Below are 12505 nucleotides of genomic sequence, written 5' to 3' on the forward strand. Positions count from 1 at the left end.
CTATTATTAGATAGGATAATACTAGAGGCCCAGTGCACAAAATTTGTGCAGGGGGGGGGGGGAGGGGAGGGTGTCCCTCAGCCTGCCTGAACCTTCTCACAATCCGGGACTCCTCGGGTAGGGTCCCTAGGCCTGGACAGCGATCAGGGCCTATCTGGACTTTCCTTTCCCCCGCTGCCAGCAGCTGGCCCTGCCCCCACCCCTGCCGCTGCCACTGCTTGCCATCTGTGCAGTGCTGCCCCCCATTCCCCGCCACCGGTCGCCTCCCTCTGAGGGCGATAGGCATGGGTGCCATTGCTTGGCTGGCCTGGGGCTCCCTCTGTGGGGCGATTGCTGGCTGGACCCACACACCTGCCATAGCACCACCAGCCAGGTAGCCTGGGGCTCCCTCTTTGGAGCCCCAGGATGGATCGCCCAGCAGAGTGAGTTCCCGCCCACCCACCTGGAGCTCCGCAATTGATCACAGTGCAGAGGGTGACCTGGGCCTCTCTCTGCAGGGTGATCATGGGGCGATGGCAGAGCCCCCAACCAATCTCATCACACCTGCCTTGGCTGGCCTGGCACCAGTGCATGTCTTAGTGTGGTCATCCGGAAGGTTGTCCTGACGGCCATTCTGCTATTTGGTCATTCAGTCGATTTGCATGTTATTATTATTATAGATAATATATATATGTATACAGATCATAATAAACCTATGATATTAAAATTTCATGGGGGTGACAATTATTTAAGAAGTTTCCTTGTGTCCACGGTTTTCTGATTTCTCATTCGTACATGCTGTGAGCTCCTGTGTTAATTACACTAGTGTAAGATGAAAATGTCTGGCTCTGGAGATCAGTCATTACTCTTGACGTGCTCATGGCAACCGAAGTCCCAGATTTTCTGTATAAAATATTGCTCTTGTTGCTTAACCGTGTGTCATCTATCAAATCTTCTTCTGTCTAATGCTGAGAATTGTCTTAAAACCAAATTAATATCTTCAACCCCCTCCCCCAAAGAACTAAAGAAAAGATGAAGAACATTTGCCTGTATATGATCCCATCTCAAGTTTTCCTTCCACTCACTCCTACCCCTGAAATTCAATCTTTCACATGAAGGATGAAATAGGTGATTTTCCTCAGTTCACTCTCGCTACCTCCCTTAGCCCTCCCCCGCCCCTCACCAGCTCCCACCATCACCCTCTACCCTACACACAGGAAGACTTGCAGGGCTGACGAGTCCCAAGTTCTACGGGAGATGATATTATCATCTGAACCCACAGCCTCTCATTTCTCAGTTCCTTCTCCATAACATAATGTTCCTTGTCAGTGCTTTTCCTGTCTTAATTGGCGTATTCTACCCATTTCAAAACTGAAAAGGATCTGACTTTAATTTTCAACTGACCTTCATACAGAGTACACTTTCCCAGAAAAAAAATATAAAAGTCCTTTATGTAAAATAAAAAGCTTTGGTTCCTAGTAAAGAAACTTCAGAGAAAGGTGGAGATGATACCTGCTCCAGTTCTTGGGGTCGGGGGAAAGGTAGGAAACAGACCAAGAGGCAGGTAGTCAGCCTTTGTCCTCTGATCCTCAGATGCTCAGATCCCTTCCTTCCTCACTCAGGAAGGTAACCCTCAGTTACAGCTGCACCCCTCGTCCTCCGTTAGGATGGAAATGGCTGGCACAGCAGTGGCACGGTGGTGCTGCTGCCATGGCCCTGGGGCTGGGAGTACATGCTGCCTGGATGTAGGGGCCATATGACCCACCTGCCCTCCCCACCGACCTCACAACTGTCCCAACACTCCCAACGCTGGGGACCCAGGCTCCTCATTTCAGCAGCACCACTCTGCCCTGGGTTTCCTTCTTCCTTCAGCATCAACTGAGATGCTGTCAGCTGCTACTTACCCGTCCCCCGAGCGAGCGATTCACCTGAGAAAGGGGGATGCTTGCCTGGACCCTCAGTCCTATAACAGTGTGATCAGCATCTATACATCCACAATCCAAAGCATCCTTATTTAGGGCATAAGAAATGATTTCTTTCGCTTCCAGTTTTCAATTAAGCATCTTCAGGTTTTGAATCAAATATTGGCCTTCATAATCTATTCATTTCTATTTCCAGGGGAATTCAACTGTTCTGATCTGCTCTTTACAAAGTTGATTTTGAATAGAGAAAATTTAAATGAAAAGAAGAAACTACCTTTTTCCATGTAATAATCAGAGATATCTTACAGCAGACCCATCTTATCTAATGGCACTGAAGTATGAGGAAAGCAAAAAGGAATTTAAAAAATCTCTCCAAAAACAGCTTTTCCAGTTTCATTTTACTCAGTTATATGCTTTAAATAAAATTATTCCGGGGTGTAAAATATTAAGCAACATATAAAAAGCTATTTGGAGCAAGAAAATAAGACCAAGCTGAGATCTCCAATTTGCATGTGGAATGATGCAATTATTTCTATGGCCTACTTTCATACATTTTTAATATGATATAAAATAAACTCTCCTGTCACAACTTCCCATTCTTCCTACAATCTTGAAGCAGGGCTGCTGGGCTCCCAGCAAAAGAGCTCTAATCAACTGGCTGAGCAATGTATTTCCTAATCCTCAAGCCTCCAAGTTTAAATCACCACGTAGTCAGCTTCCCTCCTTAGTCTCCTTACCTCAGCAACCACTGATGTAACAAATACAGGGTGTCCCCAAAAATGCATGCACACTTTAACCGCTGATAGCTGTTCAATGAAAAGGAAATATGTTTAAATAAACACTGCCTTTATCATTGTATTCAAAGTGAGTATACATTTTGGGGGACACCCTGTATATACTGAGTGCTTGCTCTTATCAAGTTCCACTGATACTCTTCATTTAACCCACAGAAGAAGGTTTCTATTATCCTGAAACTCTTCTTTGAAACATTTGTGTGTGTTTTTAAATCCATGATGACTATAATTCAGAATTCTTGTTTTGGTGAAGTTTTACAAGCGGTGGTCATCCTCCAGGCATCAGCACCTGTGGGTAGGCCTCCACATCACCCAAATGTCTGTCCCTAACGCTTACCATCTAGGATTCTGGTGCGCAGCTGTCACTCATGGGCCTGAACGTAAATCTTAGCAGTGATGTAACCTATTGGTGAGGAACAAGCTTATGACACTTGTTGGGGTCCCCAGAGCTTCTGTGAAGGACCTCGGGGGTCTTGCCTGAGGACCTAACTGCATGGCTTCCACAAAGAGTCTATGGACAGGGTGCTCCAAACAAAAATAACTCTCTCCTGCCTTTTCTGGGCATATACCATTTGTAAGTTCAGGACTGTTTAATGAGTACTGGTGTACTTGGTGAAATAGTTTCATTGCTTTATGTTCACCCTTTTACAAAAAGCTCTCTAAATCAATTTGTACATTTAGGTCATTTTCAGCCTGAGTAACTGAATATCAATATTTCCCACAGTTTTGACAAAATCTGTGGTTTTATACAAAGTTCCTTTTCTTTCTTTTTTAATGGAAAAAGATGCCCAGATTTACCATGGGTGCAAAACATCCAAGTCCAATCGTGGCCATTTGCCTTGGGCCACTCATCATACTGTGCCTAAAATGTCTCACAACATCACTGTTCTTCCTCTTCGCTAGGTGCACTCTTAATATTTTTCTCTCTCTTTACAATAAGGATGCCCTAATTCTCGCTGGACATCATTGACTTCACCAAGAGGATCATCATTATGCTGAAAACTGAAGTTGCCAACTCACTCCCTGCAGAATGAGAAAGTGGCCCCGACCAATTCGGGTGAACTGCAAGGACCCATAATTACATCACAGACAGAGAGTCTGGACGATGGCAGGAGGCAAAGCAGAGCACCTGCCACACACGGCACCCATTCATAACTACGTGTCACTGGAAAGACCTCGGCCGCCGGCAGAAGTGCTTTTGTTCTCTTCTGCTGTAAAATGTACTCACCCTAAAGAGTAGAGACGGCACTGCTTGTTGCGGATTTGATGAGCTAAGCCAAACCTGTCATCGAGACAAACCGACCAGGGCTGCTTAGCAGAGCTGGAGTCTGTAGCCAGGCTGTCTGCACTCACGTGATCACATGCAATCTGTAGGGATTGGAAATCAATGTGAATAATTTAAAGCGTTGGATGATAAATGGCAGGTAGGCACTTACTGCTTCCCTGGTCCCTGAAAACCAGGGCGGGAGAGTTCTGTCCTTCTCCACTGCTACCTATGCCCTTCCCTGGGGAAACACAGGCTGCTGTAACATGTTCAGAGGAATTCCTAGTACCAGGTTATGAATAACCTCGTGGAGACTATAGGCAGGTTTGAAGGGACGTTACGAGCTGCTATAGCCGTATGCACAGAGCACACAGGGGAGAGCAAGTCAGGAACAATGACGGCAGGGAGGAGGGGTAAGGAAAGGCTTCACAGAGTTGTGTCAGCCTTGGAGGATGAGCAGAAGCTGAGACCACGAGGACATTCCGGACATGGAGAACAGGGCTCCGAAAACACAGAGTCAGTAACCCACAGTGTTCCTACTAGAAGTCGTGAGATACGCCCACAGGCCTGGGTCTCAGGAGGATACAAGATTATTGATTCCTTATCTCAGGCAGATAAGGTGGGGCCACCAGGGTCCAGATAGGTAGCATGTGTTACCGAGGCTAACAGCTGATCAGGGGTCATGGAAAATTAATCCTAGTCCACGCTAAGAGGACAGTTTGCTTTGTAACACACTCTTCTCATGAGCTTCCTCCTGGGGGAGAAGAGCAAGGGCCCCATCCAGGAAGGAGGTTCTCCCTGAGCTACCCAAAGCACTTCTCTTAACCCACCTGCCAATATTAGAGAAGAAAACCAAAGGGAACTGGCATCTAAATCAAGCAGAAGCAAGTCTCTAATTTCAAATGCACATGAAGTAGTAAGTATCTTTCTAAGGACCTGTGTTTGAGGCTGACACAGTGTGCACGGCAGAGGCTGCTGGAACCAAAGAAAACAAGACTGGCCAAGGTGTTCACCTTGCTGAGCAAGAGCACTTCTCTTTAATCCCTCAAACTCTCATAGTCATCGCGATGTCCCGAGAATCTCAGGCTCTCACTGCCGCATCACAGACAGCAGACCACTCCAGATACAAAAGGTGTTCTGAGGTTCAGTGCTTTGAGTCATTGGAAAACAACACAGCAAACAATTTTCCTCTTAAGGAGATATTCTAGGCTTTCCAACCCTTTAATTTAACCATTGTTTGCAAAATTTTAATCTGAGAGGAGTTTATAATGTGGCACCTATTCAACTAATACAGCGTCTCCCTTACTGCTGTAGTCTAGGGCTGGCCTGGTAAAATCACCCTAGCACTATCAGTGACTATGACAGAGTCTTCTGCTAGGATTTGGATATTAGAGGGAAGCTTACCAAGTGAAACCATACTAGAGGCCCGGTGCACAAAATTCATGCATGGGTTGGGTCCAGTGCACAGTTGAGGGGTCCCTTAGCCCGACCTGCAATGACGCCAACCTCCCTCGACCCCCAGCCTATGGCCCAAGGCCCCTCCCCTCCCTCTGCACAGCCAGGGCACAGACATTGGGCTCATGTCACCAGGGGCAAGGTGAGCCCAGCATCCTGCACCCAGGCCTCTGGCCAGAAGCCCCTCCCCTCCCTCTGCATGGCCAGGGCACGGATGCTGGGCTTGTGTTGCTGGATGACGCCATCAGCACGCCCCCCCAGCCAATATTTCTCTCTCTCTCTCTCTCTCTATATATATATATATATATATATATGCCTAATATGCAAATTGTCCCCTCAGGAGTTTGACGGGGAGACCAGGAGTTATGCTCTATGATATGCACTGACAGGGGCAGTGAGGAATGAAGGAAGTCCCTGTCCAGCAGCTGGCAGCTGGGGAAGGGAGGCCCTGGCTGGAAGCCAGAAGGAAGGTCCCGGCTGGCAACTGGAAGGCCCCAATCGGCCCTGATCACCAGCCAGGCCTAGGGACCCTACCTGTGCATGAATTTTGTGCACCGGGCCTCTAGTATATTTATATTATTTTCCCTCAACCCAGTATCTCCGTCTACAACCACTGTTTAAAGGGGGAAAAATAATAAATGGAATTGAATTTTCTCCCAAGCAACTAGGATACATTTATTAACTGAGTGTGGCAACATATTACTTTGTGTAATTTATTCCTATTATTCTCTCACAGATAAATGGAAACTATGCCTCTGCCTGCCCACCTGCTAGTCTCCACCCACCCACTAATGGAGAAGCTGCTAAGCTTCTGGGCCTGTTTTTACTAGTGGGCAACTTACTGTGCCTTAAACATCAGCACCTCCACAGGCACTCTGTCCATACCCTGCCTCCTGCTGCAGTTAGTTAGGCCAGGGCAGTTGTGAGGGGCCCCAAGGCACACCTGGTCCTCAGAGCTGAGCCACTGGCTCCAGGGCGGCTTCCTGGGGGATGTTTATTAAAGTGCCACGGAGATGCCCATCTGCAGCTGTCCTTGTGTGGACCCCTCCCTGCAAACTGCCATCATAGCAAATTAGGATAGGGATGCTCATCGTTCTTACTCATAATTCCCTCCTAACAGCATTAGAGCCTACATCTGGCCTTCCCCACAGTGTTCCTCAAGGTGTGGTCCCCCTACATTCTGATGGACCTGGGAGGTACTTCAAAATGCAGATTCCTGGGTGCCACTCCAGATCTGTCAAATCAGCATCTTTGAGGCTGACGCATGCATCTTCACAAGTTCGCCAGGCGATTCTTATGCCAGTGGTCTACTGCACCCTTTGTAACGCCCCGTTGAAATGTTCAGCCGGCCTCCCCTGTGCTTTAGCAAATTAAGAGAAGAGGCTACTCTTAGGCCAGAGCTTTCACCTGAAAACAGCAGCCCCTCCCACCCCACCCCTAACAAAGCCAGAGAGGCAGGACCGGCAATCAGCCAGAGGCCTCTAAGAGTCGGGTAAGTATTGAGGGTCAAGATTCAGGGCTTTGGGGTTCAGCTGCTCCTCCTTTGCCAACATTGGAAGTAGAGTTTTATTCTATTAAAAAGGACACTTTAAGCATTTCTTCTTCTTCCACAGACTTCTTCTTGCACAGATAGATCCCTATTGGAAAGGCATTCTTTTCCATTCAATCTCTTTGCTAATGTTCCCCTTTTCTCTCCTAGTTCAAAAATAAAACACAGCTCTTCTATTTTAACCATTTAATAACCATCTCATTGATAGACTTTAGCTTTTGAAAACAACTAAAGTAAAATTCAGCTCCTAAAAATTAATTAAATATTGATTTTTCAAACTTCCTTGTTAAGATTTATGGCCAGGGCTTCCATAAACCCTCTTGCAAGCAAATAAGTGAGGGCAGTAACTCCTAGCTAAACTTCAACTCCAGTAATTATGTGTTCGTTCTCTCTCTCTCTCTCTCTCTCTCCCTCTTTCTCTCTCTCTCTCTGCGCCCCCCTCCTCTTTTAATTCCCCTTATAATTTTTGCCATATAAAAGCAAATTAGGTATAGATAAAGAAAAACAGACTCCAGGGAGAAAAATGTTTTCTAAAATGCTTTTTAGTTATTTAACTTAAAGGAATATAGTTTATTTTTATTTTCTGTTGTACTGAAGAAGCTTGAATAGCCTTTCTGCCAATCCACAAGTGGAACCTGGTGAAGGGAGCCCTTAAAATTTGTGGACTTTTGGCAAGAATCACTTCACTGACCAACTGTGTGTTTATGTAATACCACTATTTGGAAAGGTCAAATCTCAAGGAAAGGGTTGTGCTTTTCTTGCTTTTATCCCAATTTGTGTGTGTGTGTGTGTGTGTGTGTGCATGTGTGTGTGTAATCGTAAGCATAAAAGCATATTGTTAGGAAGTTCTAAAGTCTCTCTCCAGAATCTAGGTTCTAATGTTATTCTCAAAAAAATAGGTAGAAGGGTAGATGATTAGATAGATAGATAGATAGATAGATAGATGGATGGATAGAGAAGAGTTTAAAACGCATTTTATTTTTTTTAACCAGCAACTGTTGCTTAGATTAATTCTGTGCTGCACAGCATGCTTCCTGGAGGCATATGGTTTGGGGGTTGCCATCAAAAGCTAGATCTGGAGCCTTCCCTTAGCACCGAGCTCTGTGTTTGTGATTTAACCATTAGTGTATCATCAACTGCAAAACTCAGAGATGTAGCCGTGGTCTTTCGCATTAGAAAACAACACCTGATGAGCTGGAGCTTGATGTCCCCTACACTCTACCCACACACCACACCCTCAGGTGCTGCATTCAGAATGCAGGGCCCCAGTCATGCCACCAGAGTCGCCAAAATGCAAGAGCAGGAGCGTCATCTCCTCAGAGTTCGGCGCCACCCTGTGCCACACACAGGGCTCCTGTTCCTCAGCTCCCTTAGCCTGGGGAAGCGTCACCCACCGTTTACCCTGCTGGAGAACACACAGCTCTCCTGCACCCTGCCTGCTTACCAGAGTGAGCGGGCATCTAATTCAGGTTCGGCATCCCAGCCTGTGTCCAGCTCAGTGCCAGCCACAAAGCAGGAGCTCAACAACCGTCCGCTGAATTGAGAAAAGAATAAATCCATGATGAACACATCAAATGCTGGGCCTTGCTGTACAAGTTTGAACACAGATTTGAGGAAAGTAATTTTTTTTTATTTTAAACAGCATCAGAGAGGACGGGGGTGGAATTTGCTTTAGTACCTTCAGAGGTTTAATTTCTTTTCCTTGCCCATGATGACTCACTTCTGCTAACTGGAAACTTTAGGTACGAGTGACTCTAATATTCTGCCAGTTTTATAAATTTTCATTTTCAAAATGAATCCTAAATGAAGCATAGCCCCCAAAGCACCCAAAAAGCTCTGCATTGCATAGAAAGGGGGAGAGCGCCCTGGATAGCAAAAGACTCTATTTAAGCACGAATTAGTGTCATCTCTGATGAGCTCCCACCTGCTGGGCTCCGAATGACCTGGAAGTACATAAAAGCACAGGATTTCATCTGGGTAAAGTGACTCCTGATCACAAAACCATTCTGAGGTCTGGAACTTTATCTAATTCTTTCTGGAGGACAAAAATCCTCCTGATGAGCTTCACCAACCAGAATTCTATTATTGTGCTCACCACGCTGAATAAGCATTGTACATCCATTTCTCTGCCTTTCCAACTAGTTAGTTAGCCTCCTGAGGCTCATGTTATATCCCCAGGGCCTAGCACAGTTCCTAGCACATAGTAGGTGCTCAAAAAAAAAAAAAACCCAAAAACCCACATACAATCCTACTCTACTCTCAGCACAGTACAAGGTCACAGGACTGAGAGGGACCTTAGAAACAATTTAGTACTCTTCCTTTTCAGGATCAGAACAGTGAGAGACACAGAGAAGCAAAATAAATTGCCCAGGGTCACAACATCAGAGCACACAGTAGCATGCTTTTATTTTATTCTTTTAGAATTTTTCTCCTCTCAGCCCGTAAGTCATGGGAAAGATCCAAGAGAGGCTTGAGATGACCCTTTCATGCCTCAAGGGCCTCTTGTAAGTAAATACGTCTTTTAGAAGTTACAGAACATTGACCTGCAGTACGTACGAAATGAAAAATTCACTTGGTCCATTTTTTGGGGGTGGAGCCCATCGTTCTCAAATTCAACTCATAAGTTTCACATCTCTCCTTTTTCTCGGGGGCCTTTAAGGGCTTCTTAAAAGTCACGGTAAAGAAGTCCAGCTTCTTATTCTTCACGTAAAACCAAACCATAAAATTACAATTTCAGTATTTTAATTAAGTCTGTGTGAGGCCACCAAATTCATCTGTGGCAGCAGAATAAGATAAAAACTATGTAAAGCACAGGGACCAATTTATCATCCCCTTCCTCATGATTAATTCAGCACGCTTTTACTTCCATGTCTAGGTGACAAATATTAAAATCCCTGATTGACTGCACCCTATGAGAAATGAGACTTTCTTCTACCTCTAAATTAGCCTTTTACGGAGCTAGGAATACATTCTTTCCTGTGGATGAAAAATGGGCTTTGCTGCCATGAGGTCTGGGAGGAGGAGTGGAATGCCAAGAGCCAATGGGTTGAAGGGACATCAGAGAACAGGGGTCCCCAGTGCCACCCCAGCAGCCAGTGAGGCTCGCTGAGTGGGCCTGCGCCTCACAGACAGCCTGAGTTGTTAATTTACTAGCACCTCTCAATTCAGGGCGACGTTTCCCCTCCGGCCTCCATTTCCTCTTCTGCCTCTCTCCCCAGGATCAGGCTACTTGAGAATGGAACCTCCTGATTAATGTGTCAAGAATCACAGACTCTCCTTAATGGACGATCTCTCTGCCTGCTCGGGGCACTGACTCAGCCTGCCGAGCTGGGCGGGAGCTGCCACAACGTGTTAAGTCACGAACACAGGCCAGTGCTCGGTAATGATTCAAAGGGCCCCAGAGAACAGAAAGTCTCTGGATTCATAAGCTTCTCCTTGGACTGCCTGTGGGAGTCGCCTCTGCTCTCTGGCCTGGCACATCCCTGTCTGCCCAGCATCTGTGGCAAAAAAGCAAGCAGGCGGATTCCCCCAGATAGAAAACGAAGCTTGAACCTCCTCCGGATGAGGGTTTTGTCTTGTGACAGATTCGACTGCCTACTCACGGGCGCACATCTGTCTCTTCAAGTGGTTTTCCAAAGCCATTTTCTAAAGTGGATCCTTACAACACATCAGGATGAATCATGAAAACGTGTCAGGATGGCAATGCTCCTGGAAGGGAGAGGATGCTGACGGGCACAGAGGCACCCTTATCTGCCTCTAAGAGAGTGGATACACGCAAGCAGCGACGCCCCAGAAACCATGTCCCTCTCAAGTCCCCATCAGGAGTCGTTGGAAACCTCCCCACTCCTCACTGACAAATCCTCTTCAAAAGGGGCAACCAGTATCTTTTGCATCATCTCCAAACCCCCTTCTGCATGAAACACAACCTGGATGGTGCTGATATATCTCAGGAACCTCGAGGCTTCTTCATCCAGGGACTGAGCAGGGCCTGCCCAAGGCTGCAGGTCTATGTGCCATCTGGAACCCTGCGAGAGAGAAAACAGGTTGGTGTGTAAGGAGGAGTTTGGGGGTGGGGCGGGAAAGAATTGGAGTATGAGAAGAGGCAACAAGGCTGCTCAACCTTCAAGTAAAACCAGCGGCCTGCAGAGCAAGCCCGCCTGCACACAGGAGGCAGGGAGCTGGTTGAGAGCTGCTGTCAGTGAGACCACATCAGTCCCAGGGAGACAAATGAGGCCTGAGAAAGCCTAGCTAGCAGGCTGAGCAGAGATTGCAAAGACGTCCCCCTGGGACGCTGACTCTTCTGATCAAAGCCAACTCCACTTGACCCCATTGGGCTCTCTCAGCGGCAGCTTTGCATTACCCAGGCTGATCCCATTCAGAAGAAACACTCCCCTGGTTTCCAAAGCTTAGTGCTTCCAAGATACGTGCCTCCTTATGGGCAAGTTTTGTTGTCTCAGCACCATAATGCCTGAAATCTTGCGTTTTGGCACCTTCCCCTGCACAGGGAGACAGAGGGGGGCAGCAGGGAGGCTCGGTGGCGTCACCCAGTGTTCCAGACCTCCTGGACATGTGGGCGAGGAGGGGTCACCAGCAGGGCTGGAAGGGTTGCCTTCTAACACTGTGAGGCAGCCCCCACCTTTTAGCAGAGAACAGGTGGAGCTCCTGGAGCAGAGTGGCTAGAAATGAACCCTAAGATCCCTTTTGTAGCATGGTGGGGTGGATGAAGGGCTGGGGGAAGGCAATGGTCTAGAAGAAACAAAAATGGGGACCCCTCCAGTCAACAGGAAGCGATAGTCACGAGTCCTTGCTAGAGTTGCAAGTTCACCTCCTATGGTTCTTAACACCTGGAAACTCCCTGGAGGCTCACTTCCAAGGGGTGAGTACGGTGTGCGGGAAAGGGTGGGGGGCTGGAGAGGCTCAGCTGTTGGCAGGGTGCATGTCTAGTGCCAGGAAAGACCTTGGGTGTCTTGGCACAGAGGGCAGAGCACTTGGGATGGTCCCCTCAAATCCCTTTTATGGTGAGGAAGGAGACAGGGAGGGTTCTGGGGACAAGATAAAGAGACCATCCATGTATATGCACTGTTCTCCAGTTAGGTACTGTTATGGTCTGAATGTTTGTGCCTTCCCCACCCCCAATTCATCAGTTGAAATCCTAATGCTCGATGCGATGGGGCCTGTGGGATGTGGTTAGGTCATGAGGGTGGGGCCCACATGAATGGGATTAGTGCTCTTATAAAAGAGGCCCTATAGAGCTCCCAGCCGCTTCCACCATGTGAGAACACAGCCAGAAGTAGGCAGTACAGCCTTGAACTGAACCATGGTGGCACCCTGGTCTTGGGCTGCCAGCCTCCAGAACTGTGAGCAATACATTTCTGTTGTACATAAAACCACCCAGGCTGTGGCATTTTGTTATGGCAGCCTGAATAGGCTAAACAGGTATTATGGCAGGAACTGCCTATCATCCAAAACAGAAACATCTAAACAGGTTAGGCCTGAGATGCTTTAGTGCAGATGTGGTTTGTTGCTCCTAGCCATCTAGGTT

The 12505-nt window shown here is 47.2% G+C and overlaps 1 protein-coding gene across 1 annotated transcript in view; it reads right to left on the minus strand.

The window, feature by feature from the left end:
* Positions 1–12282, minus strand: part of METTL24 (methyltransferase like 24) — a 46708-nt gene extending 34426 nt beyond the window's left edge. The window contains exons 1-3 of the mRNA XM_006752655.2: positions 12265–12282; positions 10890–10988; positions 3924–4063 (exon numbers count right to left, since the gene is read on the minus strand). Of these exons, the coding sequence (XP_006752718.1) occupies positions 3924–4063; positions 10890–10988; positions 12265–12282 (257 nt within the window). The remainder of the gene's footprint in view (positions 1–3923; positions 4064–10889; positions 10989–12264) is intronic.
* Between the last annotated feature and the right edge of the window lie 223 nt (positions 12283–12505).

Source organism: Myotis davidii, unplaced genomic scaffold (assembly GCF_000327345.1).
Source record: "Myotis davidii unplaced genomic scaffold, ASM32734v1 scaffold2170, whole genome shotgun sequence".
NCBI classification, from domain to species: domain Eukaryota; kingdom Metazoa; phylum Chordata; class Mammalia; order Chiroptera; family Vespertilionidae; genus Myotis; species Myotis davidii.